We start from the raw sequence: 12,455 nt of genomic DNA, 5'->3' as shown, positions 1-12,455 counted from the left end.
TGTGTCTTTGCTTGGAAATTCCACAAAATTTGTGGCTGCAGTAGTTCCAGAAAAAGAATAAGAAATGGAAGCCAGGAGACAAAACAGCAGACATTGCTTAATTTCTAAAGAAGAATTTTGGGCAACAGCTAGTAAGCACGTTGAAATGGAAGCCGTAATGAAGCTGTGTAGGTGATCCAAACTGCAAGCAAACGTACTGTTTGATGTTTAGAGAAATATAAATCCTCCACTAGCTATCAGTATTCTTGATCACATGGCATAATTGCAGTTTAGTGATCAATTCATTTGTAGTCTTTAACTGTGTACATTTTTCGATTCCCTTTTGTGGGTAGTTGGTTGAAAACTGGTAGATTTCAAAATCTGCCTAACAGCCTATGTTATCACTAGTATCAGAAGAATGTTAGGTGTGAAATTTGATCGTATCATGCTGGTCAAACAGATTTCAATGTTTTGTTTCATCTTAAGTGAACATGGGCAAGATGTTAATTGTACAGGCACCACCTCAGGAAAAAATATTGCACAATTCTTGGATGGACTGGTAGTCAGCTGGGTGTATGATGTGTTGTCATTCACTTTGTCTTGTGGCTATGACATGGAGAACATCATGCTTCTTCAGATACGTGACTAATTAGGACAATGGAATAACATTCTTTTTAAAGTTTTGGATTCTTAGAGCCTAATATATTGCTTGGTTTTCTTACCATGGTCCAAAAAATGGTCAGCCTTCTCCATTGGACTGTCACTGACCTCAGGATTCCCAGGCAATTCTTTTTATGGTATGTACATATGTAGTACTTACGGTCCGAACTGCTTGGGAAGCAGAGTCTGTATGATGGGTAAGACTGGCGCAGAAGTGCCCAGTACTTTAGTCTTCTTGAAACCCTTAAACCCTTGGCTTTCACTGTGTTGTGTTTTTCCCCCCTCTTCTTTTATCATGTCCTTCAGTAAAATCTGTGGAGGTGATACTTGGTTTGTGAGCAGCGCTGAATGCCCTCAGCCCCGCTGTAGTCAGTGGCAGTCATTTTTGAAACTCTGAATGTGGATGGAAAACTGTGACTTGCATGTGAAGATTTGTGTCCCTGAACTGTGTAAAGAAAAGGACACCTACGTGATGAGGTGACCTGTTTGTCTCATCTGCCACCTCCTCTTCCTTCTTCACCCCCTAAATTTTTTGCAAGTCATGAGCCAGTATCAGTAGCGTAAAGGCAGCACTGGATTCAAATATCATTTGGGTTTCAACACTTTGCCTGCTTCATGAGTGCACCCTGCATGACCATTGCCTCCCTAGTTAGCCCCTTGAACATTCTGGGTGGTGGCTGTCCACAGACAAATAACCTCAGCATAGTGGTCAGCCAGTGATCACAATGTAATTCCAAAACACCCATTGCATATGCTTTTGCCTTTCCAGAAAAACAGAGAACGTAGTGGAAAGCTGATGGAGAACTACAGGAGGAAAGGAATGTGTGGATATGGAAATGAATTGGAAGAATTGTGTGGGAGTGGTTAGAGAATGTAGAAGACAAAGCATTTCGACTAATGTCATGTGTCCTGGTGTTGAACCACAATTTTTTTTTCTGTGTGTTAATCTTTCTGAAAATTCCAGCGAGAGAATGAATGCACAGTAGTCTAATGCAGTAGCATGTATATAGCACCATGAAGAGTTGTTCCTTTGGGTGTGTAGCTTATTGGAGAATTTACTGCACTGTACATTAATAAAAATTTGCCTGTTCTGGTTGCTATTTGTTTCTCCAGTTCCTGTTTTGTGAGTTGATCAAAAACCTGTTGCAAAATCTTTAGCTTTGAAATCTGGATGATGGTCATGTGATAGAGCAAATGTTTCTTTCATTACGTTAGTAACTTTCCTCTTGCATTACTATTACCAATGCAATCCAAGCCACCAGTTAGATCTTTTTGAAGCTTTGCATTCTGGGAATTTCTAACAAGATGAACAAGAAGAGTACTTTTGGCATCTGGCAGAAAAAAACCTAACTTCTGTGTAATAGCATAATAAGAAAATTTTGGTTAAAACATTTAAAGGAAGGAAAAACAATTTTTTCGTATTGGTAAGAACTTACTGGCCTGGCTGTATGTTACATATTAAATATTGAAGTAGGGATAGGATTCTTGGTTGATCCACTATGAGCTACCCAAACATATACAAATTGTATTCTTTCTGACAGTAACTCTTAGAGCTGCAAGGAGTACCTTTCTGTTCACACATAAGGGAATGTCTTCCAGCCTACTGTTCTGCAGTGTGGGTCTGAATTTATATCTCTTGCATCTTGAGTTGGAGCAGTCTTGTTGTTTGGTAGGGGGACAGGCACCATCATCTCTTCTGGCATCTGTATTTTTGAGGAAAGAATGCCTTGTTTGTTTTTTTGATGGAAACTCCAGGAAAGGATGCAGGGCTGTGAATTTTGCCCAGAATTAGGTACTCAAGTACCTGTAGAGAACTGAGCTGAAGATGCACTTACTTATTCAGTGTTTTTCTACTGGCAAGTTAATCATCCCCTGCCTCAGCGTGCTTGATGCCGCTATCCTGTTTCGATAGACTTCTATTTCACTGTTGGCTAATAGGAAATAAAAGAAAAACAACACAACCCGAAGTCAGAAAAGTTTGTCTTCTTTGGGGTTTAAAAATGGAATTCAGGGTGAGTTGTATTCATCCACTCATGAGTTCTTCTGGCTGAAGGAGCAACAAACAGAAGGACTCACACTGTCACGATATTTCAAAGAAGGCTACCATTTAGTGTGATTTATTACACAAGAGAGGAATCATAAGTGTGCTTTTATTATAGTTGAAATTTATATGTGTACCAGTATATGATCTCATAATAAACAAGTTATACCTGAATCTTTCAAAGAGGAAAAAAACCCTGTATGCCTGTAAACCAGGTACAAGACTTACTGGAAGAGCTGTTTTTTATACTAATGTCAACCTTTTGACTTGATAGACTGCTTCTACACATTTGTGTCCTACAGTCATAATGTATTGTTTTATATTACTAGGATCATTAGGCTGTTTCTGTATAAGGAACATTACATATGACTTACAATGTAGCTTAAGATTGCCTAAAAAAAGATCTTTAAGTAAAATTAAATGGACTGCTACTAAACAGTAGTACATCTCAAACATTTATTTTGATTCTTTGCAAAATTAGACTGTAAACTTTGCAAAGATGAGGTTTTCGTATATGGTCAAGAATGTTCTGCTTCTGAAAGGGATAGACGAATTGTGCAAGAACTTGTGTTATTTTGTTTTTTCCTACTCCGACCCAGAATAGAAGGGCAGAAACATCAAAATCTTCATATGATTTTTTAGGGAAACGTCAACTGGGATGAATCTCATTCAGTCCTAATACATCTCAAGCATGTATTAGCAGCCTAATTTGTTGGCTTGTGCACTTGTTTCTTTGAGCATTGGATTAGCAGGTTGTGTACACTTGCCCTAAAGGAGGTATTCCTATTGCTGAGGCATATTATGGGAATAGTTTTAATTCCTTGAACATACCTATTTACTCCAGTAGAGGGAAGCAGCACATACGCATACTGCTCTAATGTCTTTCTAATGAAAATACTAGTCTCTTAAAAAGCCACACGTATTCTAGCCATGGGTACGTGTAATTGTTGGCCAAACACCAAGGAAGAGACCTGAAGAAACTAATAGTTATTAAAGCAGAAATAGCATTTTATTAGAGTTGAGTAATATATTGCGGGCCAAATGCCTTGTTAGTTAGTGTACCTCTGTGTTTAGCACTGTCTGTTCAGGGCCTTCTGTTACTGTACTATAATGAGATTTATTGAAGCAGCCTTTGACAGAGGTGCAAACTCGAGAAGGAGCACAGTGGAATCATGGTCACTTGGCTTCTCCACTTTTTTTTTTAATTTGCCTAAGGATAGGAGGAAGTTGAGAGAGGTAGTTAAGTATGAGAGTACAGTTAATGGTTAATATTTTACAAAAGATCAATCTACATCCTCAGCATATTATTTTTACCTTTGTTTGCTGATAGTGGTTATACTAAATATCTCATTTGGTAAACATTAGAACATTGCTGTTAAGTTCTGTAACAACAACGTGGGCTATGACTTCATATCACAGTCATCATTCATGAACTGTAATATGTGATCATTCTTCTGTGTCATTCTGTACTACACACTGACAGAGTCAACTTAAAAACATTATTTTTGTTGTTCCTGCACATAGTTCAGCCCTGTCTGTAAAATTATTGTAGGAATGCATATATACAAGTGTACGTGTTTCATGTTATAGAATTCTACAATTGGTATTTTAATCATATTCCACAGAGAAAGGAAATTTCATACTGGTCAGGATCACCACACAGGGATTCTGTTCCTTTGTGGCTAAAAGGAGAAGTTGCTAGCTTTTCTTTTTTTTTTTTTTTTTTCTTTTTAATGGCTTCAGGCTTTCAGATTCACGCACTAATTACAATGCCTTATCCTTCCTTTCACTATATAGGAATTACAGTATCTAAACTAACAATGCTAAGATTTTCTAGTGCTTACTCTTCTGTTCTGCACTATTGTGCTATGCAGAAATATGGAATTACATTTTATTAAGAAAATAATTTAGTAAATTATGACTACTTCTACAGATAAATGTTCCACTTGACGAGTGATATACAGCAGATTCCATTTTAGACTTAACCATGTCAGAGTAAATCTTGTTTTTCCAATAGCATGACTTGTACTTTGGAGGAGGTAGTCACGTATACCGAGGAAGAAAGATTTGGCCAGCTGTGACATGTAAAGACTATTTTCTCTCACAGTAGTTGTCATGATTTAACCCGGCAGGCTGCTAGAACAACTGCACAGCCGTTCACTCATTCACCCCCCAGTGGGGTGGGGGAGAGAATTGAAAAGGAAAAAAAGGTAAAACTTGTGACGTGAGATAAAGACAGAAAAGGAAGATGACAATAATAACAACAACAACAACAATAGAATATACAAAACAAATGATGCACAGCACAATTGTTCACCAACTGCAGCTGATGCTCAGCTAGTTCTTGAGCCGAGCCACCTCCCGGTTGTATATGGAGCATGACATCATATGGTATGGAATACCTCTTTGGTCAGTTGGGGTCAGCTGTCCTGGCCATGTCCCCTCCCAGCTTCTTGGGTGCCCCCTGCCTTCTCGTTGGCAGGGCAGTATGAGAAGCTGGAAGGTCCTTGACTGCTGGGCAACGACTAAAAACATCAGTGTGTTTTCAACACTGTTCTCATCCTAAATCTGCAACACAGGCTATACCAGCTGCTTGGAAGAAAATTAACTCTATCTCAGCCAAAACCAGAACACTGGCATAGGCTACAAAACCACAGCGATTACTGACAGTGTGATACTGTATTGTCAGTTAGCAAATCATCAGCAAGTTTTTCAGTTGTATTGACTTCCATAAGATTATTTTACAAATGGTGTTCAGGTGCAGACATTTCCCTTTCTGCTTGTACACTGTAGGTTACTACAGGCTGATAAGAGTCATTCCTTTTCATTTGTCTCCTTTTCATTAGGTGAGCAAGGCACTGAGCGATCTCTCTCTGTTCACAGAAGCCCTGCCTACTTGGTGAATTTCCATTCTGATTGGAGAAGTCGGTGACACTCAGCTTTATTTTAAAATCTATTTAGATAGTATTTTTGTGTATCTGTGCTTGCTGGGAAAGCATGCTGGCAACACAGGAGTCCACAGTTAGTATCTCACACAGCTTGCTAAAGTGATCCAGGTACAGTAACATGGATAGAGATGAAGAAAACTACTATGGAAAACATGGTAATGTACCTGCTTTCTTAAGAGAATTCATAAGTACCTGATCTGAATCTCATTTATTTCAACTGCCTTTAATGGGCTTGGATCCAGTCCCAAATGGTTTTCTAGAACTTCTTCAATTATTGGCAATATCCTAATTTTTTTCCAGCATGACATTTGCAAGTTTATTTAAATTGCAGATCAAAGGTAAACTTTATATATGCATTGTCTATTTTTGTTTTAGATATTTTAGATAAGTAATTTAGAATTTTTTTAAAAAATTATTGCGGTAATAAAGTGCAACAATTAAATTCTTATGCTGTTTGGAGTCAGAATTCGTAAATGAAACATCTTGTGAAATATTTCTTGTAATGACATTATAATTTAATGTACAAAAGTTTCCTGTTATAAAGCAGCCTGTGAAATAGATCTGTCTCATCTGCAAAGAATGAATATCATCTCAATTTTTAATTCTAGCAAAAAAATGACAGTCGTTATCCCGCAACACTTGCTTTCTAAATAACGTTTGGGCTTTTGTAGCTAAGGAAGTAGTTTGCCTTTACCAGGAGCTACATAAATACTAATAACATAAATACTTCCCACCTCACCCCCAAAGAATATTCTCAATCTTTAAAGAAAGGTAGTAATTAAGGAGGGAATTTTATATCTAATGTGCGAAAATGAGAATGAAACAAACAAAATTTGTCTTTTTTCTGTTGTTCCATGAAACTATGATCATGGTTGCTGTATCATATATTTCGGTAAGGAATATTCCGATGATGCTACAGACTACTTTTGTCAGTGCATTTAGTGTATACCTGACGAATACAGCTACTTTTTGCTTTGTAAACTGCCATGTTCTGTAATGGGTTTGTATCAAGAGCTGCGCGACAGGGGAGGGCAGTTTGGGCGGCGTGGCGCTGCTCCGTGCGGTGATAGGCGTACTGGCTGCTGGCCGTGAGGAACAGTCCTTGGGAGAAGTTTGCAGTGCCGCAATAACTTTACCGGTGTTAATGACTGTTACTATCGCACCGCATCCCTCTGCTTGCCTGATGGAGACGAGAGTCTCCATTTGAGTCGGAGCTCGTTCTCTGGAGTGCTTTGTCTGCTTTTATTTTCTTGCCTATGAGTTAGTGGATATTAGTTTTCATTGTAGCAGTATTGTGGAGTTCACCAACTACACCTGAATATGCTCCATAAATATGTGTATCTTTTGACGTGCATTTTCTTTTCAGAAGCACACAGATATGACATAAATAACAAAACTTGAGCTATTTACAATGATGGGCAATCTGTTAAGAATGATCTTATTACGGAGAGGAGGACATTTGTGGAAACACATTACATCTTCCCCAACTGGCTACGTTAGAAAACCATTCTGCGTAATGGTGACATTCCGGAAGCTCAGGAGATTGCCCTGTCAACGAGCTTTCTCAGTACAACACAGACTGGCTGGAGAAACGTCTACAAGCAAAATACAAGTGTGGGGCTTCCCTGCTGAAAGTCTATTGTGTTTTTGAAAATCTAGCTTGTTGCCTTACCAAGGAGATCAGAAATCACTCCTTTCTCTCTGGAAAGTAAACAACGCATAACATGAGAGAAAAGATAAAAACCAACTAGCACATTAAAATACATTTGGGGTGCGCTACGTCTTAGCTGGCTGTAACCAGACGATTAGAGCGATGCGGGGCTAGGTGGACTTCAAGAGATCCATTTGGCTGTCTCTGTGCTGAGACGTGGTACATTTTCCTGTTCTTTGCCCAACAGGTATTAGTCTAGTCCATTCTTAAAAGCTTAGAGTGAGGAAAATTCAGAAGTATGCTTGGAAAAACTGTTCCACTGTAAAACTGCCCATGTGTTCTGAAAGGTTTCCTAATGCCTAACCTAAACCATCTTTGCTGTAGATGAAGTTAGCTTCTTTCTGATAGAAGCAGCTGAGAATCACTGTAATTTTTATATGGTATTTGATGACTATTGTTTTCTGCTCCTTCCCTTAATCACGGTCATTGAAGTTAGCATTCATTTACTGCTTTTTGTAAACATCTTAGTGTCATCTTTTTAATCAGTCCTTCTACTCTCCAATTTGTCTGTATGTTCTGAAATTCTAGTGCCATGATCTAGAAATAGTTTTTCAGCTGAGGCCTTACATGTTCCAAGCACAAGGAACAGTGACTTCACCAGTCGTGCTCACGCTTCTTCAATGAGTTGCGCTTTTTTTGCAAAGACATCGCTTTACTGATTCATTCTCTGTTTGTAGTCTGCTGTAATCCTTTAGGGTTCTTTTCATCAGTGTTGTTGAAAGCAATTATCCTGTATGGATTTGTGAATGGACTTTGCCATTGTAACTTTTGTCAGGTTACGAGAATCACTTTGAATTGTTAAATTGTTTATCGAAATCCCTTTGCTTCCATCTCCAGAAGTATTTTAACACTCGTCACCTGCACAGTTTCAAAGTGTTCATTCTACTTCATCGTTCAAATTGTTAAGGAAAATACTGAATAGCTTTGTCGAATAGGTTTCTCCAGTAGTGGGATTGAACTAACTACTAACGTTCAAGAGTGAGAACTTGGGGTCTTAACGGATGATTCGGTGAAAGCGTTTGCCCCCAAAAGCAAGTAGACTGTAAAAAATAATTAGAAGGAATGGAATGAGATCAAACAGAAAAAGTCATTATATGATCGTATAAATCACAGCCAACATTTGTGATGAATATCCTGTGCAGTTCTGGCCCTTCCTTTTCCAGCAATACATAGTAGCACTGAAAAAGGTACAGAAAAGGAATATAAGCATGACCAAAAGTATGGAATGGCTTATGTACAAGAAACAATGGGACAGACTAGGACTCTCGAAGACAGACAAATAAAGAGGAATATAGTAACCTGTAAAATTATTAGTAGCGTGCCATGCTGCCATACAGGAATGAGCTGAGTGATGGCAGGCTTAAAACACACAAAAGGAGGTAGTACCTCAATGTTTCATTAACCTGTAGTACTCCGTGATGTAGGGCATTGCAGGTTGTTAAAGTGTATGCAAGTTAAATAGAGATTTATGAAATTAATGAGAAAGAGATTAACATACAACTATTAAATACAAAGTCACTACCTTTTGTTCAGAAAAGTGCAGCTGCAGATCTGTGTAATCTCAATTTTAAGGAAATACCACTGTGTTTACCTTGATTTTGCATTTCTCCTCAGGTATTCACTACGGCCCCTTGTCAGCAACAGGGTACGGATTTAATGGATTTTTCTCGTGATCTGGTGTGCCTGTTCTTACATGCTGAACTCGGGCCCTGTGTGAGCCATGGACAAAGGCTTACTTCAGCATGGCTTACGGCCAGAACTCGTCAATAGGGAGTAACGTTACAGACCGAAATGTTCTGGAGATAAATTATTTTGTAGAAATACTTATTTTGTAGAAATCGCTGTACAAAAAGGTTCTTCAAAGTACAATTTTTGGCCCAGCATTAGGTATTGTGTATGGTACACTTGCTTCCTGGACCATGGTGCGTTCCTGTAGTACCTGTGTGAGAGTTTAACTTACATTTTCCACTCGCCAGCATTTCTGTCACACATCACTCCTCCAAAGTTTTAGCTTTCCCAGTCTCTTCTGTGTTAAAATACATTTGGTTTAGGAGCTTGGTAAGGCGGACCTCAGCTGAAGGGCAAATAGAATTTTAGTATCTGCTGTGTTTATTGTACTGGTCTGTGCGCATTTTGATAAGGTTTTTCTGATAGAAACCAAGAACAAAGTCTGGCACTTAGTTAATAAGTAAATTCTGCTTTTGAGAAGTTGCTGAAGTCTTCTCTAATCGAAGAAAATATTTAAGTATCTTTCCTGTGGGCGGGGGAAAGCTTAGGCTGGTAACAGCCTTTGGTACCAGATACATTCAGAAGTGGAGATCCTTACGAAGGCAGTGAGACAGCACTCTGAAACAGTAATTCGTGTTGTAGTGTTGACAGTTGAATGAAGAAGTCATTTTTCATTGCACAAAGTTTGGTTCAGTAAATCTCCATAATTACTGAACTTAAAAAAAGTCCCATAAAGCTGAATAGCTAGTTTCAAAAGGAAAAAAATCCAAATCCTGGTCTGTTGAATGAAGGACTGCTTCTTTCTCTTCATACAGTAGCTTGAAACTTGAAAATTTAAATTCTGCCATAAATCTTTGTTACTCTTTCTGAAGTGAAATCATGCTCTCATTCATATTCAAGTCCACATTTGAAGCACAGATTGGTGGGTTAGTATTTGGTAGTTTCTTAGTACAGTTTGCTGATGTGTAGAGTGAATCAGGTGGAACTATGCCAACCAGGATAGCCACGTGAAAAAAGTGTATTGCGTTTGACTCCTTTCATATATAAACTCTGGCCAGACGCTGCCACCTGTTTCTAGGAGGGACCTGCCTTGATCTTCCAGTCATTCCGAGGTTCATGTAAAGCAGCAACAAGCATGTTCAGGGGTGTACGCATAACCAACTTTCACTTTCAAACCTGCCCCGTTTCCTACACTGGGATATGTGGTGGCTGCATCCACTTGAGGGCTGGAGAAGATGTTTGGAACGTGTGCTCCGCTGCCTGCTTTGCAGCGCCGTACCTCATCGCCGGCCTTGGAGCAGCTGGTGGGGTTACGCTACCTGTGCAGGCTGGTGGAGAGCAAGGTCAGCGCTGAACTTCTGCAGTCTCCAGCCTGCTTTGTAGTCTGATAAGCTCAATGCCAAAAGGCAAACCTGCAGCTCTATGTCTGTAAAGTCCTGTAACCAAAGCAGCGGGAAGTAAGAATAACTCTGCAAGACTGTAACACTAAGTACAGACGTGACTCCAAACCGTTCTTTCAGTGAAAAATCAGAAGTGCTCAGCCGGTAGCTACAGAGAGGTAGGTTCACTCACTCGCTGCCAAACACACTGAGCGTGCGAGCGTGAGACTTAATCCTTCTCTCTCAAATATCAGCAACTTTCCGCTGTGAACACTGTGTATATGTGTAGTGATAGGATGTATACTAAAGGTAATTTATCGTGTGGAAAATGTGAGGCCCTCAAAGTTTTTCAGTTAGGAAAAAAAAAGCTTTGACCTTGTCTACAAAAACTAGGTAATTGTATCGGTGAATTACTGACATTGCCTACATGAAATTATTTTAACAGAACTGATTAAATAGGAATGTATGGAAGATGTTCTTCAAAGACTGCTGTTAATACTCTCCTCTCTATAGATTTTATTTTAAATAAAGGCTATATTTTTATAGTGTTTTTTTTTTAAATGCAGGTGAACCAAGGAAATTTGACCCAAAGTTCAGAGGACCTATTCATAACAGGTAAATATCTTAACTCATCCTATTTCATTCTTTTGGTTTTGCAGCGAACAGGGGATAAAAAATGTTGTTAACAAAACTCGTGAGTTTAATTCTGCAGTTCTTTTAAATCCAGAAGGCAATCCTTACCACCCTTGAGGATGTATAGTTACTGGGTAATATTTAACTGCGTGCTCTTAAGTTCTTTCAGTTCGAATGCCAATTCTGTGTGCCTTATATTGTCTAGTACCTGCTGTCTTACCTTGTGCTGATGTAAGCAGGACCATTTAGGTGTTGTTATGTTCTGGGTTGCCACGGCCACGCGATACGATCGGTCTCGCTCCCGCACAGCACAGGGCTGGAACCCTGGCACACTCTATTCTTCAATTTGCAGCTGGTTTTCCTGCTCATCAAGAGATTTATTTAGTTCTCTCCAGAGTATGGCCTGGGTGTGCACCATTACATTTGTACTCTGGCCAGCCAGCGGGATAAATCCCTGGCAGAAAATCCGTAGTGCTTGACCAGTGACACCAGTACTGCCAGCGATGTGACTGGCTGCTGGAGTGACTCAGCCCCAAAACACCTGCTTGAGTGAACAGCTCTTACACGCGTGAAGAGTGCCTCTGGAGCGAGCGAGACGACGTATGGCGCTGTGGACTGCAGAGTTGGATCCTAAAATACTGCAGTGTAATGGTATTTGTGAGCTGTCCGTTGCTGTGCCTTTCCCTCGTGTGCCCGAGGAGCAGTGAAACTGGTGACGGTATGCCAGTGTTTTTACTGTTACTGTGTGATATAGTTAGTAAAAACTGGTTTTACACTGTGGCTTGCTGTTACCTCTGTGCAGTGCTGTGACAGCTTCTGCAGTTCCAGGTACATATGTGTGCTACTCGAATTGTACGTTCCACAGCAGCTTCTCACAGGCACAACCAATGAATGCAATGTAGCACCAGGTATGCTCGGTGCATTTTATAATGCTTTGGTGAGATAGTATTGTTGGAAACAATATAAAAAATGTCAGTTCCCTAAACATTAAGGGCATGGCTTCATTGTACGGTAGACCCTAGGGCAGTAATAGCTGCACTGATGCTTACTGAGCATACTTTGCAATGAGGTGCACTTGGATTTAGATTGAACCTACCGTTTCTGCAAGACACCCAGATGACTTGCCTGGCCTTTTGGGGTCATCAGTGCAGCACCGTGCAGTACACTATGGACATGCCCTTGAAGTAGTTTAAGATTGTTATTTAATTTTTTTAGACAATGAATGAACTGGGGTTTTTTAATTCATTTTTTCCAATTACTAAGAATAAATGATTAAGAAACCACAGTCTTCCAAGCAAATAAAGACTATCTAGTTCCTACACACAAAATGTCTTCTCAGAAGATATTCCAAAGAGTTCAACAGGAGGAAAATGGGC

At 39.5% G+C, this 12,455-nt stretch overlaps 1 protein-coding gene across 4 annotated transcripts in view; it reads left to right on the top strand.

Annotated features, from left to right (window-relative positions):
• The window catches only part of SLC44A5 (solute carrier family 44 member 5), a 101,898-nt gene that overhangs the window by 44,266 nt on the left and 45,177 nt on the right, over positions 1-12,455 (top strand). For 2 of the 4 annotated variants that reach the window (XM_054834212.1, XM_054834209.1), the window contains exon 2: positions 11,013-11,061. The exons of 1 other annotated variant lie outside the window; for it this stretch is intronic. In XM_054834212.1, the coding sequence (XP_054690187.1) occupies positions 11,013-11,061 (49 nt within the window). Of the gene's footprint in view, positions 1-5,614; positions 5,784-11,012; positions 11,062-12,455 lie in introns of those variants that run through there. One more of the 4 variants, XM_054834210.1, reaches the window with a different exon arrangement.

Source organism: Grus americana, chromosome 8 (genome assembly GCF_028858705.1).
Source record: "Grus americana isolate bGruAme1 chromosome 8, bGruAme1.mat, whole genome shotgun sequence".
Classification (NCBI taxonomy): domain Eukaryota; kingdom Metazoa; phylum Chordata; class Aves; order Gruiformes; family Gruidae; genus Grus; species Grus americana.
Note: the sequence above shows the minus strand (reverse complement) of the source record. Positions and strands in the feature narration are given on the sequence as shown.